The sequence below is a fragment of the Plecotus auritus genome (assembly GCF_963455305.1).
Source record: "Plecotus auritus genome assembly, chromosome: 11".
Classification (NCBI taxonomy): domain Eukaryota; kingdom Metazoa; phylum Chordata; class Mammalia; order Chiroptera; family Vespertilionidae; genus Plecotus; species Plecotus auritus.
The window spans coordinates 27170542-27191357 of record NC_137777.1 but is presented as its reverse complement, the minus strand read 5'-3'; the positions used below and the strand labels follow the sequence as shown (position 1 = coordinate 27191357).

Sequence of the window (20816 nt, the reverse complement as noted above, 5' to 3'; positions counted from 1 at the left end):
ATCCCAGCAGGATGGTGTTAGAGCCATAGCCTGCCACCTCTTGGCTGTACAACCACAGGCAAGGAGCTTGCTCCCTCATTTGCAAAATGGGATGACCAAGGCCCACTTTACAGGGTTGTGGTTCATGAAATTATGCATGCAAAGTGCTATTCCAAGGCCCACCACTAGCAGAAGATGAGACTATTTTGCAGGCGAGGAAACGGGGTATTGTCGGGAAATAAGGGGAGCATGGCGGGGGTGGGGGGGGGGGGTAAGGGTTCCGCGTGGCACGCCGCGGGGTCGCAGCTCTGCTGCCAAAGTTTCCACCGAGACGACTCCGAAAAAAAAAGTGTTTCTTTGCAATATCCCAGGCTCCCCCAGCAGAGACCTGGCAGCAGCCGGGCTCGCGCACACAGCTGCTTTTGGACCTTCCCGGGGATGCGCCCGCAGCGCGCTCCGCCCCGGAAACACGCCCGCAGCCGCTTTGGCGCGCTTTAAAAAGTTTTGTTCCGTGTAAATTTCCGAGTGGCGGCAGCTCCGGAGATTCAGTTCTAGTGTTCTAAGCCTGCGGCCCCCCAACCCGGCGCAGCAATGAGGAGGACCCGCGACGAGGTGGACGCGACGCTGCAGATCGCCAAGCTGAACCCCGCGGAGCTGCTGCCCGCCGTGCAGTGCCTGGGCTTTGGCCCCGGGGCCAGCGCGGCCGCCGCCGGCGACTTCTGCCTCCTGGAGCTGGAGCCCGCGCTGTGCCAGCAGCTGGAGGCGGGGTGCAGGTGAGCTGGGCGCCGCGCCTCCTTCTGATTTTTCTGATGGGGATCTTGGCCAGGGAGGTGCATTTATTTGCAGGGGTGAGGGGCTCACAGCAGATTGGTGGCCGGATCCCCAGCTCCCTGTCTTTTCCCTAGGATTCCACGCCACTGCTAGGCCGTGCAGTGAGCTGGTGTGACCCATAGGACTGCTTCAGCTGGTCTTGCAGGCCTGTGTCAGCGGAAACAACTCAGGAAACATGTAGAACCTAAGTGAAGTTTTGACAGTGTTAACAGTGATGCTAGGGACTGCAGAGAACCTTTGGATATTCTACCTTGAAATCTAATGTTAATAACTAATGTCTATAGAGTTCTTCCTGCCTTCTACTTATATATATTTTATTCAGACAATAGGTGGGACTGTAGGGAATACATTTAAAACCATTTTACAGACTTGGTAATTTAGGAAGTTCCTCAAAAAAACCCAGTCTTGCTTGGGGTCACTCAGTGAGGATCTGAAGACGTTTCTAAAAGTAGATCAGCTACCCATTTGCTGCAAGACCATGGATTAAAAAATAAACAGCCCAGCTGGTGTGGCTCAATGGTTGAGCATGGACCATGAACCAGGAGGTCAGGGTTCCATTCCAGGTCAGGGCACATGCCTGGGTTGCAGGCTTGATCCCCAGTAGGAGGCGTGCAGGAGGCAGCAGATCAATGCTTCTCTCTCATCACTGATGTTTCTCTCTCTCCCTTTCCCTTCCTCTCTGAAATCAATTAAAAAAACTTTTTTTTTAAAAAGGAGAAGTCTAGAGAATTATTTTTTTTCTTTTTTTTTTTTGTTTCTTTTTCTTTTTTTTAAATCCTCACCCAAGGATATTTTCCCATTGATTTTTAGAAAGAGTGGAAGAGAGAGGGAAAGACAGAGAGAAATATCGAAATATTGATGTGAAAGAGACACATGGATGTTGCTTCCTGCACCAGCCCTGATCAGGGCCCGGGCCAGGGAGCAGCTGCGTAAATGCCCTTGACCAGAATCGGACCCGGGACCCTTCGGCCCACAGGCCAATCCACTGAGCCAATCGGCTAGGGCCTTTTTCTTAGTTTTTAAAAAATCCTTTTTATCTTTCTTTATCTCTCAATTTTGTGCAGTCCCAACTCCTTCAAGTTAGGATTACAAGCTGTGGCTTGAATCTCTTCTGCATTATAGGTTCCTCCAATACCTGTATTTTATTATATTAGTTTGTTCTCTTGTAGGTTCCTTTAAATTGAATCCTTTAGCTGTCTTTCAGTTCTCATGCTTCATGATGGCAAGCAATATTATAGTTCAACTAGAGGCCTGATGCACGAAATTCGTGCAAGGGGCTCGGTCCTCGCAGCCCCAGCTTCGTCTGTCCGGTCTAATTAGCATATTAAGCTTTTATTATTATAGATGGACAGTCTCCAGATGCTGGCCACTAAGTTTCTTTAAGGGACCTGATGGAGAACTTCACTCATGGGTTTTCATCCCCGCTGAGTTGGCAGGGATTTGAGAAAGGACTTCAGATGTGAGGACCTTCTCTTTGCCCAGTTATAATGAACCTACGTGGCAAAACCCAGAAAAACAAAAACCTGGAAATGTGGATTTTAAAATTTGTGTGTGCATGTGAGTCGGGGGGTTAGTTCTAAACAAAATATTTCAAAGCGGGGCTAGTGCAATGTAGAAATAAACGTTACAGAATAGGTACTTGGGAGTATTAAATGTTATTAGCACCAGGAGGCTAATAGAAACCTTTTATTCTTTTCACTTAAACAAAGGCTTAGTTTAAAAAACATTTACACAGGCTTCTATTTTAGGTTTTTAAATTCTTTAGAAGAAGTGGATTGTATGCAGGAGGGTTAAATGCTTTACAGACAAGGAACCCTGCTAGAACCAACTCTCTTGTCATTTCCAACATCTTTGTGTGTGGTCTTTCTTTTTCCTCCTCACTTTTATCCTTTCCCTCTTCCTTCTTGTTGCTTTTTTCACCTGTGACCCTTTATCAGAGACTTTATTTAGACCAGTTTGTAAACATATCTTCATATTTTGTATTCAGCATCGTAGCCCTTTTTTCACAAGGTCCCAGTTTCTTTGTGACATAGCTGATGGTTAGGCCAAGATGTGCCCCTTTGATTGTTAGGAACAAAACAAGAAGGACCACTCTTGGATGGGATCCGGGACCAGCCGTGTGGACATCATCTGGGAGCTTGTTAGAAAAGCAGAGTTCTAGGGCCCATCCCAGACCTATTGAATCCCCATCTGCTTTTTACCAGATTTCCCAAAGATACTTATACATAAGTTTGAGGAGTACTGCTTTAGCATGTTTTAGGAAATTGTGACATCTTGACTGAAGCTTCTGGATGCTTTGTCTTGTGCTCTTTCTATTGTTTGCACAATGATGCCATATGGAGGCGTTTGGCCTCTTTTTTAAAATATATTTTTATTGATTTCAGAGAAGAAAGGAGAGGGAGAGAGATAGAAACATCAATGATGAGAAAGAATCATTGATGGGCTGCCTCCTGCACGCCCCCTACTCGGGACTGAGCCCACAACTCGGGCATGTGCCCTTGACTGGAATCGAACCCGGGACCCTTCAGTCTGCAGGCTGCTGCTCTAGCCACTGAGCCAAACCAGCTAGGGCAACATTTGGCCTCTTTGACTTTTTCTTACCCATGTTATTTTTCCCTGGTGAGGCTACCTGCTGCCCTGCTGGCTCTCAATTGGCCCAGTTCTTGCTCTGTGGAGCCCATCATTGTGTGAGGGCTATGAGAGCATCATGACACATTTTAAATTCTACCAGCCTAGAGGATTCGGGGAACAGTTTATAATGAAATGTCCATTGGTATGTCAATAAATCATGTATTTTCTTTTCCCATTTTCCTGTAGTATGGTGATTCGTGGTGATACAGATGAACAGGCTGTGCTGTGCAGTAAAGACAAAAGCTATGACTTGAAGATAGCAGATACTTCCAATATGTTGCTTTTAATTCCTGGTTGTAAAACTCCGGACCAGCTAAAGATGGAAGAAACCCACTGTAACATTATTCATACTGAGGTACTGTATTTTGTCTCCTGATTATATAAATATGAGAATGACAACACATGTCTAATCTTGGCTTTAATTAAAAACTTTAGATAGGTAATGTATAATCACAGGAACTCTGAAAAGTTCTCTGATGATATTTGAAAGCTCTCAGCATTGTTTTGGTTGTTGTCTTGTGAAGTTGTCTTTGTTTGCCAGTTTGTGGACTATGGATGACATCAGTCTTTCTGTTTTAGTCCTTACGCTCCTCTTTTGAAGGCCTTAAGTTCAGCAGCAAACTTCAGGCTCTGGGCCCTGTCTTGTCAATCAGACTTTGAACTAGTTTGAGAGCAGAAGCATCCCCTGACCTTCCATTTTAGAATTGGAAGGCACCCAGAGATGATCCACTTCAGCCTTTTCTCCTTTCCTGTGAAACACTTATTGGGCCCCTACTAAGTATTAGACACCAGGCAAGTTCTGGAGATACAGAGAGGGATAACAGTTCTTTATGCATCATTTAGCCCCTATCACCTGGATTTCTTTGAGTAGTAGGTCTCTCACTGGTTCACCAGTCCAATAAGGAACTAGCTACAATTCTAAATAATACAGAGTTTTTGAATTGAAGTTTTTCTCCCTTAACTTCTGCTTCATTTTGTTATCATGAGTAACACAGAACAAGGGTTCCCTCTTCCCTTTAACATTTCTTCATTACTTGAAGACTGTGCTAATGTCTCTTCTTTATTTTCTGTTGTTCAGTCTAAAAGTATTCATTTTCAGTTGTTTCTATTTCGTTTGTAAAATTGTCACCTTTCTGGTTATTCTTTTCTGGGCATACTCTGGTTTCCAAAGTACACTTGAGATAATGGAGCTCAATTATTGGTTCCCGTTTGTTGGCAGTAGCTTCTGAAAGAGGGTTTGAAAAGATTCCTGAAGATGCCTGTCCACCTGTTTGAGGTGCTAGATTGGTGCCTTCCCAACAGAAAGCAGAACAACAATTTCCCTTTGCTTCTTGTTGAGGGCAGATGGGTGGGTTGAAATTGTATGAGATTTTTCTTTTAGAATGAACCCTAAAAAGTTATAATATACTTATAATTTTTAGATCTTTGGTTTTTCTAATAATTATTGGGAACTAAGAAGATGTAGACCTAAATTAAAGAAGCTAAAGAGACTTTTAATGGCAAATACCTATGAAGGACCTGACAGTCAAAAAGAAAAGGATTCCAATTGCTCAAAAGTAAGACTATTATTTTCACTTTTTATTTGGAATTAAAAAAAAATAGAAGTATAATTACAGGCACTTACTGGTGACATTTTTACATTTTAAACTTTATATTATGAAAATTTCAGATCTATCCAAAAGCAGAAAGAGTACCGTATATTCATCACTCAGTTGAACATTTAACAATATTTTGTCAATCTTGCTTTTTTCTATCCCCTCCTTTCTCCCACCTTGTTTTCGTTTTTCTGGAGTATTTTAAAGCAAATTCTACATATGATGACATTTACCTGGCTGAAAGCTCATGTTCCTAACTATGCAAAAATAGGTTTTTTTTTTTTTTTTAATATATTTTATTGATATTTCACAGAGAGGAAGGGAGAGGGATAGAGAGCTAGAAACTTCGATGAGAGAGAAACATCGATCAGCTGCCTCCTGCACACCTCCCACTGGGGATGTGCCCGCAACCAAGGTACATGCCCTTGATTGGAATCGAACCCGGGACCCTTCAGTCCACAGGCCGACGCTCTATCCACTGAGCCAAACCGGTTTCGGCCAAAAATAGGTTTTAACAGGTTAAATTAATTTTTATTTAATTGAAAGTTATAATTAGGGGCTCTTTAGAAGAGACATCATGGTAAGTATTGGAACTTATGTATTACATAAATACATTATGGAAAGTATTCTGACTCTAATGTCAAAATTGACTAATTGTTGGAAGTATGGAAAAATATAAACCAAGTAAAATTTTTTTTAAAGTTTTTAATGTAATTCAAAATTATAGAACTCTACTGGTATTCTGAAGACCATATTTATATTAGAAATTCTCTTTTTCTTCATTGACTGATTGATTTTTTTTGGCGGGGGGCTTATACCTTTATTTAGCTATAACTCATATACCAAACAATTCACTAATTTTTAAAGTGTATATATAATTCAATGTTTTTTAGTATATTTACAGTGGTGTGCAATCATCACAAAAATTTAGAACATTTTTATCAGCTTCAAAAGAACCCTGTACCCTTTAGCTATTACCTTCCAATCCTACTTTTCCCAATTTCCCTCTTCCATCTCAGCCCTAGGCAAACACTAATCTACTTTCTGTTTCTATTGATTTGCCTCTTCTGGACATTTCACATCAATAGAATCATATCGTTTGTGGCCTTCTCTGATTGGCTTCTTGTTTGACTTAGCATGATGTTTTCAAGTTTCATTCATATTATAGCATGTATCAGTAGTTTATTCCCTTTTATTGCTGAATATTACCCTACTTTATGGCTATATCCACATTTTCTCCATCCATTCATTAGTTGATGGACATTTTTAATTGAGATGAACAACACTGCTGTGCTATGTGCATTCATATGCAAGTTTCTGTTGCACTTACGTTTTCTAAATATTTTTTTTTAATCACCAGGGGCCATGCTTAGAGGAAGTGGAGGGGGTGGGGGGGACGGCAGAGAGAGAGACATGGATCGGTTGCCTTCCCTAGGTTCCCTGACTGAGGATGGTGGAAATCAAACTGGCAACCTTTAGATGCACAGGAGAATGCTCAACCAATTGAGCCACTATGTTTTCATTTCTCTTGGGTATATATCTAAGAGTAGAATTGACGGGTCATGTGCTTATTCTGCATAATCTTTCGAGGAACTGTCAGGCAGTGGCTGCACCATTTTACATTCCCGTCATATGAGGATTCCAATTCCTTCAGATCTTTGACAACACTTTTTTTTATGTCTTTTTAATATCCATGCTAGTGGGTTTGAAATGGTATTATTGTGGTTTTGATGTGCATTCCCCTAATGACTAATGGTTTTTAGCATTTTTTTTCATGTGCTTATTGAATATATATTTTTGGAGAATATCTATTTAGGAACTCCTTTGTCCAATTTTTAATTTGGTTATTTGTCTTTTTGTTACTGAATTGTAGGGGAGTTCTTTATACAGTCTAAATGCAAGTTCCTTATCAGATAGATGATATGCAAATATTTTCCTCTATTCTGTGGGTTGTCTTTTCACTTTCTTGATTTTTTTAAGAATTGTAAATATACATAACATAAAATTTACCATTTTAATCATATGTGGATAGTTCTGTGGCATTAAGTACATTCACCTTATTCTGTGCCCATCACCACCATCCATCTACAGAGATTTTTTATTTTCCCCAAGCTGAAATTCTGTACCGATTAAACACTAAATTCCTGGACTCCCCTGCCTTCCAGCCTCTAGTGACCAACATTTGACTACTCTAACTATCCCATATAAGTGGAATCATGCAATAGTTGTCCTTTTGTGTTGATGATGTTTTGAAGAATAGAGTATAAAAGTTTTTCATTCTGATGAAGTCCAATTTATCTATTTTTCCTTTTGTTGCTTGTGTTTTGGTGTCATATCTAAGAAACCATTATTAAATCCAACATCACTTATGCTTTCTTCTAAGATATCTACTGATTTTGTATAGCAATCATTACACATTAACAAAAAAAATTGAGCTAGTGTTTAAATATTGCCTTAATCTATTTTATGTATTTATTCCCCCAAATTCAAGAATCTTAAAAAATATTATTCAAGGGTCTTAAAATGTTGTTTGTTTTCTCTTGTTTCAGTATACAACTGAAGATTTGCTTGATCAAATTCAGGCAAGTGAGGAAGAAATAATGGCCCAATTACAAGTTCTAAATGCCTGTGAGATTGGAGGTAGCATTACTTGTCATTGTTACTAATAATGATGGAATTGAGCATCATATAAGAGAAAAAGAGAAACAAGTTTTTGGACATCTTCACCCTATTATGTTTATTCTTTTTGGAGGCTCACAGATGATGATATTTGTATTTTGGGGAATGGGTAGAGAATACATGTGATCTTTACATGAAGAGGTCAGTCCATGACCAGTACTTTAACCTTTTTCTTTGGATTAAGTGGTAGTAGAAGAACCATGTTAGCTTGAGAAAGATCTTAGGTATCAGGTAGTCTAATCCCTTCATTGTTTTTAGTAGGTGAAGAAACTAAGGTCTATTTTAAAGGGAAACTGACTTGTCCAGGGCTACATATTGAGTTAGTGATAAGGCATAGAATCCAGGTGCACTTGAACTTGAATTCCTGGTTCGGAATTAATTTAATAACCTCATTGTATTTCCAAATTGCTTGGAGGATAAGACTGTGTTTCTTCTTGTGATAACATGTAACATGCTTTTGAATATAAATGGTTTATATGGTAACCTATGTAAAAGATAGAATAGTGTGTGTTGGTCTCAGGGGTTGAGGAAGAAGCCCAGTAGTATCTTCTTTAAGTGTTTTGACTGGTTTCTGGTCTGGAGTTGGAGTATTTTTCCCCAGCATCTGAGTTTGCAGTAAGAATAGGTGTTTATGTGCATTTATCAGCCCTTTTAAGCTAGCCCAGAGAAGCAGCTTAACTCAGCACCCATGTGTGAAGAAGGAGGAAATTGACATGGGTTGATAGATTTACTATTCAATTTGCTCACAATCTTTCAAGCAAGATTAACTTTTGTGAAGCCTTAACTTGAATGTGGCAAATTCTGCTGAGTAAAGCAACTGCGCATGACTTTAGAACTAGACACACTTGGCTCATTTGGTCCTAAGCATAGGAAATGCTTTCTTTCTCAGTTTTACAGCACAATTCCATTTTTAATGTCGCCTTTATTTTTCAGAATAAGAATAGCAACATTCTCCTTTGGAAGTGGTGGATGTGTACTTGATTTGTTCCTCCATGGGTGATGGTAGTGCCTTCAATTATAAGATGGCTTTTCATTTTTCACGGGACTAGGGGAAGGTATCTTGATGCCCAGCCTTTATTTCGCCACTGGTCCACATCATAACTCTGAGTCTGTCATCTCTTGAATGAGCTAGACTTCCTTTTGAGCATGAGAACCCCTTTGCAGGCCAGCTGAGGTGAGAGCGATGACCATGGCAGTGCCCCCAGAGGAGGTTACGCTGTGGGATAGCGAACCCAAGGCCTTCACCTCATTAGTATGACATTCTAATGAAATGACTGTACCAGCCACGTCCATTTAGAACAACAAGATTATTGTGAGATATTGATTTTAATATTAAAGCACTTGAAAAAAATCAGTGTTAGTCATATCTGAACTACTCTTTAAAAACCACAATTTGTAATGGGAGAAAAGCATAAAATGAAGCATTGTTTATTAGGAAAGTGAAGACTTATTTTTGAAAATAAAGACTTTTAATGTCTCTTTTTTGCAGTGGGCAAGAGCATGCTGCTACTTTATCAGTTTATTAGCCAATTAATTTGCTTAATATGTTCTTTGATAAATACAACTTTGAATTTGTAGGTTATTGGAGGATTCTTGAATTTGATTATGAGATGAAACTTCTGAATCATGTAACTCAGCTTGTGGATTCTGAATCATGGTCTTTTACTAAAGTTCCTTTGAATATATGCCTTCAGGAACTTGGACCATTAGAGCCAGAGTAAGTATTTTAATCCATGCCCCATCAGATTTCCTTAAAGCGAAGGAAATTATTTTCCAGGGTGGAACTAAACCCAGGGCATAGACTACTTATATTTTGATAGTTTATAGAAATTTAAAAATTATACAACCAAGAAGGACTTGGAATTTTGGTCACTGGGGTGAATAAATGTGCATTATGTTATTTTTGCATTAAAAATACAAAGAAACTATTTTATAATAGAAGTATACTCATATAATTTATGTAAAAATAGTTAGCATGGGATCTGGCATATAGTAGCTTCCTAGTATATATTAGTTAGTTCCTAATATAAAGTTTTACTTGGTAGCTAAAATCACTTAATATTTCAAATCACAAATTTATATCTTATTTCTAGTGGCATATAAAATATAATGTATAAAAATGTGATAACTTTTCAAATGAGTGTTTTAAATTTTTCAGAGAAATGATTGAACACTGTCTTAAATGTTATGGAAGAAGATATACAGAGGAAGGTAAGATTTGGAAAGTATGTTAATGGGTATGAAATCTTGTATGTTAAAATTGGTATGCTTTTCTGAGGTGTGTTTCTGTCCAAAATAAGGACTCCATGGGTCATGGGAGGTGAGTTGTGTATAATTCCTTCTGGGGATTTCATGGAGGAAAAAGAAACAGGAGTGTATCTCATGGTGAAGATAATGTGAAAGTATTGGATGTCTTTTCTTTAGGTGAAGTTTCGTTCTTCATTTTCCCCAGGTGAAATTTATTTTGAATTGAGCGCTGATAAAATCTGCAGAGCAACAGCACAAATGCTACTTCAGAATGCAGTGAAGTTCAACCTCGCTGAGTTTCAGGAAGTGTGGCAGCAGAGTGTCCCTGAAGGAATGATAACCAGGCTTGAGCAGCTTAAGGTGAGGTAGTGATGGTGATGGCTACCATGACAACAGATCATCATTAGTTACTAGGTGAAACAAAATTTATGTTGGAACTGAATCTGGAGCCAATTTATTTTCCTAGCCACCCATTAAGTGTGTACTATACACTCAATCTATCACAAAATCCTCTTAAAAAAACACCCCAAACCCAACACTTTATCGAAGTATAATTTACATATTACAAAATTTATCTCCTTAAAAGGGGTTTGTAGTAAATTTAGTGAGTTACACAGCCATCGCCACAATCTAGTTTTAGAACATTATCACCTCGATGAAATCCCTCAGGCCCATATATAGTTAATCCTGATTCCCACTCCATTGGTTTATCTCAATTTCCACCAGCACCATCTTAGCTCAAACTATCATATTCATTTGGCTATAAATAACAGTAATATCCCTAACCAGGCCTTCCATACTTTTAATTTTGCCCTGCTCCAGTCCATTCTCTGTGGTGCTACTGGAATGATCTTTAAAAAATGCTAGTCAGATTAGATGAATGTCTTGCTTAAATCACTTTAATGGTTGCCCAATGCATTTAAGATATAAAATCCAGAATTCATATTTTGGCCTACAAGGTCCTCCATAATCTCCCCTTCATAATTTCTGTCCTACTTAATGCATACCCAGTGTTCTTTCAAATTTTCAAGATCATCAGCTGGCTTCTAGCTTAGGGCCTTCACTCAAGGCTTTTTGTTCCAGAATGATATCCCTAATTTCATCTGGCCACCTCCTACTCATCTTTGAGTAACTTCATCGAAGGGGCCTTCCTTCACTCTAAAAAAATGCTTCTCTTTTACTCTTCCATAGCACCCTATATTTTTCCTTCATGGCACTTACCACTTTGCTTTAAAAGTGTTAATTATGTGGTTGTACACCTCCACTTTGATAGAATTTTGTTCACTGTTGCTTGCCAATATATAGCATACTGCTTGGCAAGTAGTGTATACTCAATAAGTATTTGTTAAATAAGAGAAAGGATTTGCTCAATATTTGTAGAGTTCCTTTTAAGTCTAGGCACTGTGCTAGATGCTGAGGTGCCATAAAATCCTAAACTATCTAGAAAGTATTTGGGCCCATTCAGTGTATTAGCAAGGAGAGTAACCTGATGAGTTTTGCCTTTTGGAAAGAACACTATGATGGTAATGAGGATGGATGCATGGATGGATGGATGGATGGATGGATGGATGGATGGATGGATAAAGGTTGGCTAGATGATGAAATGGAGAACTGTCCAGGCTCTCAACACTTAAATATTCCTAACTAAGGCAATACTGGCTAAAGAAATAAGTGATACAGATGGATAGAGTAATATTGAGGCCTTAAAACCTATAGGATAGTGACCACTTAGGTGTGGGGTTTGAATAATGGAATCTAAGGTGATGCCTCGGTTTCTTGGCTTCCTAGGACAGTGAGACTAGAGCAGGTTTAGGTGACAAATACTGTGAGTTCATACATAGGTTTGGATATAGAGATCAGTTGCTCAGTCGAAGAGACATTTGAATTGCAGATATGAATTTTTCAGGTATTAGCAAGTAATCGGTCGTCGAAATCATGGTTTAGTTGAGGTTTATATAGGACTGACAGTGAGACGAGTAGAGGGGCAGGATAGAGGCCCAGGGAACTGTGACATCAAGTTAGGAGGGTAATACTGAGATGGTGATGTCAGAGATAAAGATTCAAAGAGGAAGGAATAATCAACATTAACAAAGAAAACAGCTAATGAGATGAATCCAAGGGCCTAGTGGCAATGACAGGTTACTGGTGACCTTGAACTAGAGCTGTCTTTATAAATTGGTGTGGTAGAAGCCAGATTGCAGAGGCAACAGGAGAAGTCAAGTTTAAAGAAGCTATTTCTATGAAAAAAATTATTAGGTTTCAGTAGCTTGTGTTTCATGTAGCTGACATTTTAAATGCCCTGGGCTAAGCTAAACTTAAACATAAAAGAATAAGCCATATTTAAACATCAGACCATTACTTTACTCTTTTTCTCATTTCTTAATAGGGTTTGGCCTTGGTGGATAGACAGTCAAGACCAGAAATCATATTTTTGCTAAAAGTAGATGATTTACCTGAGGATAATCAGGAACGTTTTAATAGTCTATTCTCTCTACGGGAGAAATGGACAGAAGCAGATATTGCTCCATATATTCAGTAAGTACTTTATTAAATATGAATTTTGAGGGCTGTTCTTTTAATAAAGAGTGGCATAGTATTTTGGATTTTTATTAGAACACTTTTTTTTTTTTTTGAGTATTTCCCAAGGACAACGCTTCCTTTGAAACTTTCTCAAATGGAGGCTGTCTTCTATATTATCCTCCATAACCACTGATCCTGAAGGTAGGGTATGTGTTATCTTTCTTCCTTTCTACTTCATATATATATATATATATATATATATATATATATATGCACACATATATATGTATAGTTTTTTAAAATATATTTTTATTGACTTCAGAGAAGAAGGGAGAGGGAGAGAGAGATAGAAACATCAATGATTAAAGAGAATCATTGATTGGCTGCCTCCTGCATGCCCCCTACTGTGGAGTCCACAACCTGGGCATGTGCCCTGACCAGGAATTGAACCCTGACCTCCTGGTTCATAGGTTGATGTTCAACCACGGGGCCACACCAGCCGGGCGCTTACTACTTCTTCTAAAATCACTTTTCTGCCCTCCTCCCTGCAAAATTGTGGCCCTTAGAGGGACAGTCAGACTATATATCCCTCTCTGATTGACACCTGTTACTTTCCTGCTGCCTTGCTTTAACATCTTGTAGAAGCCAGATTGCAGAAGAACAAGTTAGCCCAGAAGCCACTAACACTTCCCCCTCTTCACTGTGTCTCACCTCTCAGGCCCTCTCTCTTTTTACCCAGATTGGGTAAAAATTTCTCCAACTATTTTTTTTTTTTGCTGATAAATAGACAGGTTTAATGATGCATTGTTCTTCACACAGATGCCTGAAGTCTTTAACTAAAATCCAGGAATATGCAAGTAGGCAACATAGACCAATTAGCCAGATCTAAAATAAACTGGCTTCTTATAACTACCCTGTAAACATCACAGCTCTTCTTCCGTCCAAAATGAACATAATCTCACATTAAAACACTTAATGTAGGGCAGTGGTCAGCAAACTGTGGCTCGCGAGCCACATGCGGCTCTTTGGCCCCTTGAGTGTGGCTCTGCCACAAAATACCACGGCCTGGGCAAGTCTATTTTGAAGAAGTGGCGTTAGAAGAAGTTTAAGTTTAAAAAATTTGGCTCTCAAAAGAAATTTCAATCGTGCCAAAACCGGTTTGGCTCAGTGGATAGAGCATCAGCCTGCGGACTAAAAGGTCCCGGGTTCGATTCCAGTCAAGGGCACGCAACTGGGTTGCGGGCACATCCCCAGTAGGAGGTGTGCAAGAGGCAGCTGATCGATGTTTCTCTCTCATTAATGTTTCTACTCTCTATCCCTCTTCCTTCTTCTCTGTAAAAAATCAATAAAATATATTAAAAAAAAAAAAGAAATTTCAATCGTTGTACTCTTGATATTTGGCTCTGTTGACTAATGAGTTTGCCGACCACTGATGTAGGGGAACCAGAAACCTAGTTTTGTGGCCAAAAGTGAAAACCAAAGGAAAAATAGCAATTTGGTGGTTAGTTGGTGAAAGCAGGGAATCTGGAGCCCTTCACTGTGCTGCTTTGCTCTTCTTCCTCCTGCTCTTGTTGTCCCTCTTCTTCAGCCCATCCACGTTTGCTCTTAATGGTTTGAATAAGCCATCTGAAACTTACTCACTTCTTTGGAGCTCACCACTGTGCTAATCTTCTTTTTCCCATCAGTAGCTCTTTTTTTTTTTTTAAATATATTTTATTGATATTTTACAGAGAGGAAGGGAGAGGGATAGAGAGTTAGAAACATCGATGAGAGAGAAACATCGATCAGCTGCCTCCTGCACACCCCCCACTGGGGATGTGCCCGCAACCAAGGTACATGCCCTTGACTGGAATCAAACCTGGGACCCTTCAGTCCGCAGGCCGACGCTCTATCCACTGAGCCAAACTGGTTTAGGCTCCATCAGTAGCTCTTAACAGACACTTGTTGTCTGAGGGCTCAAAGCCCAGAATGGGTTTAGTTCGGCCGTCATACTTCCTCAGGGTGGTGAACACACTGCCCGCCAGCCGGCACTTCAGGAAGAGCCTGGTCAGCTCCGTCAGGAACTGCTCACTCTCCAGCAGAACCATCCCGGCTCTGCTGGCCCCCCGAGGACACCAATTTCTCCAACCATTACTGTATACCCTTCACTCCTTTGGTCCCCTCTCTCTGTCTTCTCATATCTCCCAGGCAAATATATACAAAGATTAAATCCAACTTTCTGCTTGCTCTGTGCCTACACCTCGGCAGCTAAAATTTCCTGGAGAAAAATACACAGTGGGGCCTGGCAAGTGGTACTTACATCAAGCTGCCTAATTAACATTTCCACTTGAATATCTAATAGGAATTTCAAACCCAACATGCTCATAACAGAACTGTTGATACCCCCTTGTCCTAATCCCATCTTCCTCATCTCAGTTAATAGCCCTACCATTATTCCCAGTTACTCACGCAAAAAATCTAGGAATCAACTTTGTATTTTTCTTCTCTCATCCCTTGGTTCAAACTCTGAGCAAATCCTGATGGATCATCTTGTATGTGACTTTGAATTGGTCTCCCTACTTCTATTTTGCCCCCTTACTTTCTCCCTCTTTTTCACTTTTTGTGAATATATAGTATAATGAACGCTCCATGAACTCACCACCTAGTTTCCATAATCATCACTCATTGCCTCCATTATTTAAAACTTAGATGGACAATGCTTTTCCATTAATTAAAACTCTCTTAATGGCTTCCCATAATGCTTAGAATTAAATCACAACTCCTTTCTATGGCTTTCAAGGCCCTACATGATCTAACCCTTGCTCTCTTCCCATTCTTCCTTTCCTCATTATGTTCCAGTCATAATATTCTCTTTTTTGGGGTACAGAAGAGGAAGCCAAAATTCAGGGAGGGCATGTAACCTTGATAAGCTCACACAGGTAGCCTAGTACCAGGTTCTCTGAGTCTAGACCCCACTGTATCACTTTGCTTGCTTGTATTTCTACTTTGGAGGTTGTGTGATAGAATGGGAAACAAAAACTTTGAAGTCATAGAGAGCTGGCTGCAAAATGTGGATTACCCTTTACTTCCTGAGCCCCAGTTTCCTCATACCTAGTATGGGGTTAAATAATACATTACTCATACTATGCTTGTGAAGTCTGAAGTTAATACATCCAATGCACCTAGTCCAGTGGTCGGCAAACTCATTAGCCAACAGAGCCAAATATCAACAGTACAACGATTGAAATTTCTTTTGAGAGCCACATTTTTTAAATTTAAACTTCTTCTAACTCCACTTCTTCAAAATAGACTCGCCCAGGCTGTGGTATTTTGTGGAAGAGCCACACTCAAGGGGCCAAAGAGCCACATGTGGCTCGAGAGCTGCGGTTTGCCGACCACTGACCTAGTCAATTAAGGCTTAGTAACTGGTCCCTACCCTGTCTCTCCTACACACACATACCCTATGATTGTTGGGAAGATGAGATTTAGGAGAGAAAGATATAAATAAATAGTACTGTGAATATTATGTTATGTTCCCTAAAATATTTATGCTATTCATTTATTTCTTTTTGTTCCTACAGAGATTTGTGTGGAGAGAAGCAAACCATAGGTGCATTACTCACTAAATATTCTCGATCTTCGATGCAAAATGGTGTTAAAGTTTATAACTCAAGAAGACCCATTTCTTAAAAGAACAACAGTCTTTTCTTTGCAACTAAAGTTCCTCTATAAAGTTGCTGGTTATTATAAGAAAAATATTCTTTTATACATTTGTATTTCAGACTTTAAAAAACCTTATACTGTGAGGCATTTTTCTTTTCATCTTAAGCATTTTGAAACTACTGCTCTTCTTTTTTCTTAAATGTAAGAGGATATTTCTGTCTTTCAAGTTATGTTTGTATTAGGTACACAGTATAAACAAGGACAGAAGAAAGTGTTATTTCTTATATTTAGTATATCTCTATAGTTCATTTGGTTTTATTTATTGAAAATTTTTTGCTTTTTAAATATTTAATATTGTATTTCTTTCATTAGGATTTGACATTGTAATTATTAATACATTTAAAAGTTTTTAGAGAACTAAATAGCCAAGAGAATTATTTATGCACTTAAATGTCATTTCTCAAGCAAGTGGGTTCCCATCTAGTTTCAACCTCCCACCAAAACAGGAAGTCACTACATGCTATCAGTTATCTACATTACTCATTTTCATTGATGAAATTGACTTGATAATTGCTCCTCCATTTGTCTGGCTGAAATGGGCTGAAATGGATTTGATCCTCAATTTGATGTGAAGGATAATAGAGCAGTTTATAATCCTGTGGTAGGCAGGTAGACAGACATGAGCAGAGCAAGGACGATAGGCCAGGGACAGAAGATCACTAAGGTTCCTAGTAATGGACAGTTGTAAGGTAGAAACTTGTCCCTGGGGTGATTTTTCCTCTGCTAGCGTATCACTGATCATGTAGTTTATTTACCTTTTATTTTTTTTAAAATATATTTTATTGATTTTTTACAGAAAGGAAGGGAGAGGGATAGAGAGTTAGAAACATCGATGAGAGAGAAACATCGATCAGCTGCCTCCTGCACACCTCCTACTGGGGATGTGCCCACAACCAAGGTACATGCCCTTGATTGGAATCAAACCTGGGACCCTTCAGTCCACAGGCCAACGCTCTATCCACTGAGCCAAACCGGACAGGGCTGGTCATGTAGTTTAGACCCCCTGTCCTTTCCTCCCTAGAGATAACGTCTAGGCCTCAGCTGTATTTCAGCTCCAGGCCCAGAAAAACTGCAAAACTAGACAATAGAGGCCACCTCAGGACCAGTTGCATTGAACAATGACCCCCTGCCCTGGCTTAGACCCATCAGTGGAGACCCCTACCCAGAAAGTACACACCTGGAAAACTGCTGAATATTCTATTGAGATCTTCCCTTGGGGCCTCTGCTAAAATCTCCACCCTTAAAATCCTTAGGACATAGGACCCAGCTCCCTCTCCACTCCTGGAGAATGGATGTCTTCCCTTCCCTCCTCCCCTCAGGTGCATCACCTTTACCTTCCACACTTCTAAGCTCCAAGGGCCCATCCTTTGCCTCTATAACTTGTTTCCTAAGTCCATTTCTTTTACAAATTACTTCTACCTCTGTGACTTTCTAAATAAATGTTCTCTTATAGTTTGAATCTTGACTCCGAATTCTTTCCGAGCCAGAACTCAAAGTATGAAGAAGGTTGCTGAACCCAGGTCTGGTCTGACCCCATTGGTCTAACAGTGCCATTCTCACCTCTGCCAACAATCCTATAACAGAAACTGACACAAGTAATACTCACTAGAAAACTACAATATCTAGTTGATTTTGGAATGCTTGAGACATTTTTTTTATAGCTTTACTTTCCTAATTTGCTTTCGTTTAGGCCAGTGGTCGGCAAACTCATGAGTCAACAGAGCCAAATATCAACAGTACAACGACTGAAATTTCTTTTGAGAGCCAAATTTTTTAAACTTAAACTTCTTCTAACGCCACTTCTTCAAAATAGACTCGCCCAGGCCGTGGTATTTAGTGGAAGAGCCACACTCAAGGGGCCAAAGAGCCGCATGTGGCTCGAGAGCTGCGGTTTGCTGACCACTGGTTTAGACTAAACTTCAAATTAATCTTCATTGGGGGGTGAGGGCATGTATGGGAGTGGGGTGGGGGGGGGGGCAATGGTAAGATATGTACACATATAATACCTTAATAAAAAAATTAAAAAAAAAACAAAAAAATTAATCTTGACTAATGAATGTATCAGGGGGACAGTTGGAGGGGATAGGCCAAAGTTAAATCTGGTCCAAGGTTAAAAATAATATTAATGGGGAGATTTAACTGTTATTGAAATTTACAGTTTTTATTCTCATGCACATGAAATGTAGATGCGATGCTTCAAAAGCATCTTTCCTGTCTTTCAACAAATATTCTGCATCTGTGTGGATCTTTTCTATTTTTTAAAATACTGAGTCAGCAGTGCCTAGTGAGGGCTCTGGAGTTTGAGTCAGAGTATCTCGGGTCGAATTACATATTTTATAACAACTTAACTCTCTAGGGGCCCAGTGAATTGATGGTGTCTGTTAACAGCAAACCAGAGGCACAGCCCTCCTGGATTCACAGACTCCCCAGTTCCTAGTCCTCAGGCCCTGGCTCATCTCAAACCTGGCCCCACACTTCTCAATGCGCATGCGCTAGACCTTTGTTCCTCTAAAATTTAAATGCCCCTTCTTTCCTTCCTGCTCTTCTCAACTCACACTATAACTGTGTTCGCTTTCCTAAACTTGAGCAGCTCTCATTCACTATAGATACACTGAATGGCAAATACAGAATCCGACAGTATCGCGCAAGCCCCGCCTTCTCACCAAAACTTCCGGCGCGTCGCACTTCCGCTGACGTCGGGGTCACAGGTGACAGGCAGGATGTCGAGTGACGGTGGTGTTGAGCGGTGGCTGAGAGGAGCATCTCCATGACCCGAGCTTGGCGAGGGCGTCTGAAGGGATCCTACATTGGGGAGCGAGTTGGAGGCGGAGGCGGCGGGGCCGGACGTGGGCGCCCGGGGAGCCCGGCCCGGGGGCGTGACTGCGGGGAGCGGGAGCAGGCGGTGCAGGCGCCGGGTAATGCCCGCCGCCCTCGGGGAAGCCGGGAAGCCCTGCTCCGCGGGATCGCTTCATGCCGCCGACCGGCTTAGAGCCCGCCAGAATGAACAGGAAGAAAGGAGACAAGGGCTTTGAAAGTCCAAGGCCATATAAATTATAAGTATTTCTTCCATCGCCCTTTCCTCTTCTGGGTTCTGCTTTCATCAGTTCTATTTTTTGTTTGCTTTAAACTGGCTTGGGCTTGGGAAACCTAGTGGGAAACTAGAACCCACTCTCTGTGACGGAAATGCTATTTGGAGGGCGAAATGCTTTGCCCGACAGTTAATTCAACAGATTTAATGCCCCTTGCAGGTTAATAAATCTTTTTTCTTAAAATGCAAAACTGTATTTGTCCAAAGAAGTTTATTTGCATGGCTGTTGCTAAATTGAAAAGCAAGTTAACCAAATTTGTAGTATTTTAAAATGATAAAGTGATTTTTTGAGCTGCTTAGAACATAGTCTTTGCTTATACTTAGATACAATTATGCTTCATTTTAATAATAGAAATATTTTATTTTGTATTTTTTTTAATATACAACCCATCAGGTCGTCTGCATCAACAACATAAACTTCCAGAGAAAATCTGTTGTGGTAAGTATATTATCAACAATTGTAAGCAGTAACAAATCCACCAGAGTACACACTGGCTTAACTTGACTGCTAAGAGGCCAGTTTTTGTTTTGTTCATTTTTGTTTTGTTTTTTAAATATATTTTTATTGATTTCAGAGACGGAGAGAGAGATAGAAACATGAATGATGAGAGAGTATCATTGATCGGCTGCCTCCTGCACTCCCCCTATTGGGGGATGGAGCCCTAAACCCCAGCATGTGCCCTTGACAGAATCAAAGCCGGGACCTTCCAGTCCGCAGTCCAATGCTCTATCCGCTGAGCCAAACCAGCTAGGGCCCAGTTTTATTTTTTGATTCTTGGCTGACCTGGTTTATGTGACATTGGTGGCTAATGAAATTTTAGATAAGGTGTTTGAAATCTAGTACCCCGCCCGCCATTTAGATCATTTAGATGTATAGATTTCGGATGTGTTTCCATTCTAGGAAAGTCCTTGACAACCCAAGAACTTAATTTTCTCTCTCAGGGGAACCTGTATTAAATAGACCAAAATCGTAGGGAGAATTGGTTTCCTTTGAGGTATGGCATGAACTTTCCTCTCCGACTTACTTAAGGTGAGCTGTATAGATTTTAAAATGTCATTTTCATAAGAATCATAGAATCTTGGATTTATAAGGAACCTTAAAGGTTCATTAGGTCCAATTTCCTCATTTAAGGAATTTCTTTTTCAGTATTCCTTGCATATGATTCTTTACATTGTACCTTATGGAAGGATACTTGGTCAGGTGAGAGCTAAGAGGCAATCTGGTGAATGTCCTGGATTCCACATGTAAATTTTGTCCTATTGTATTAGCAGAACCTCAATTCCTGTTTGATAATTAATTGGGATTAGTCATTCCAGCCAGTACAGTGACCTCTTTCTCTGCCTCTTGGTTCAGTGGCATAAGGAACCTGAAGTGGTCAAGGGACGGTCTCAGCTTCCAGTTTAATGGAACCAGCACTATGTCCCCTGGTGGATGCATTTCTCCCTCAACCACTAGGACCTCTGAACACATTGAACCCAAGGTCACAAAGACAGGAAGCAAAAATCCTTTCAGTGGCCTTTTTGGTGCAATAGTGAAAATAGTC

At 40.2% G+C, this 20816-nt stretch overlaps 2 protein-coding genes and 1 pseudogene across 6 annotated transcripts in view; 2 read left to right on the top strand and 1 right to left on the bottom strand.

Annotated features, from left to right (window-relative positions):
- Nucleotides 1–570: 570 nt before the first annotated feature.
- DSCC1 (DNA replication and sister chromatid cohesion 1) lies at nucleotides 571–17641 on the top strand (the record flags this gene model as incomplete). Its single annotated transcript, XM_080646657.1, has 9 exons — nucleotides 571–752; nucleotides 3628–3796; nucleotides 4863–4997; nucleotides 7586–7676; nucleotides 9294–9432; nucleotides 9874–9926; nucleotides 10168–10322; nucleotides 12349–12497; nucleotides 16043–17641. The coding sequence occupies 9 exons, from the start codon at nucleotides 571–573 to the stop codon at nucleotides 16149–16151; spliced, it is 1182 nt and encodes a 393-aa protein (XP_080502783.1). The 3' UTR covers nucleotides 16152–17641.
- LOC308236771 (signal recognition particle 14 kDa protein-like) lies at nucleotides 14017–14569 on the bottom strand (annotated as a pseudogene). The gene is made up of 2 exons: nucleotides 14418–14569; nucleotides 14017–14172 (listed from the first exon to the last, which is right to left on the bottom strand). The product of its transcript is annotated as a signal recognition particle 14 kDa protein-like (transcript).
- A 1380-nt stretch (nucleotides 17642–19021) lies between the features above and the next one.
- The window catches only part of TAF2 (TATA-box binding protein associated factor 2), a 72162-nt gene continuing 70367 nt past the window's right edge, over nucleotides 19022–20816 (top strand). For all 4 annotated transcript variants that reach the window (XM_080646238.1, XM_080646237.1, XM_080646236.1 and 1 more), the window contains exons 1-2: nucleotides 19022–19238; nucleotides 19658–19711. In XM_080646238.1, coding sequence (XP_080502364.1) covers nucleotides 19155–19238; nucleotides 19658–19711 — 138 coding nt within the window. In that variant the 5' untranslated portion in view covers nucleotides 19022–19154. The remainder of the gene's footprint in view (nucleotides 19239–19657; nucleotides 19712–20816) is intronic.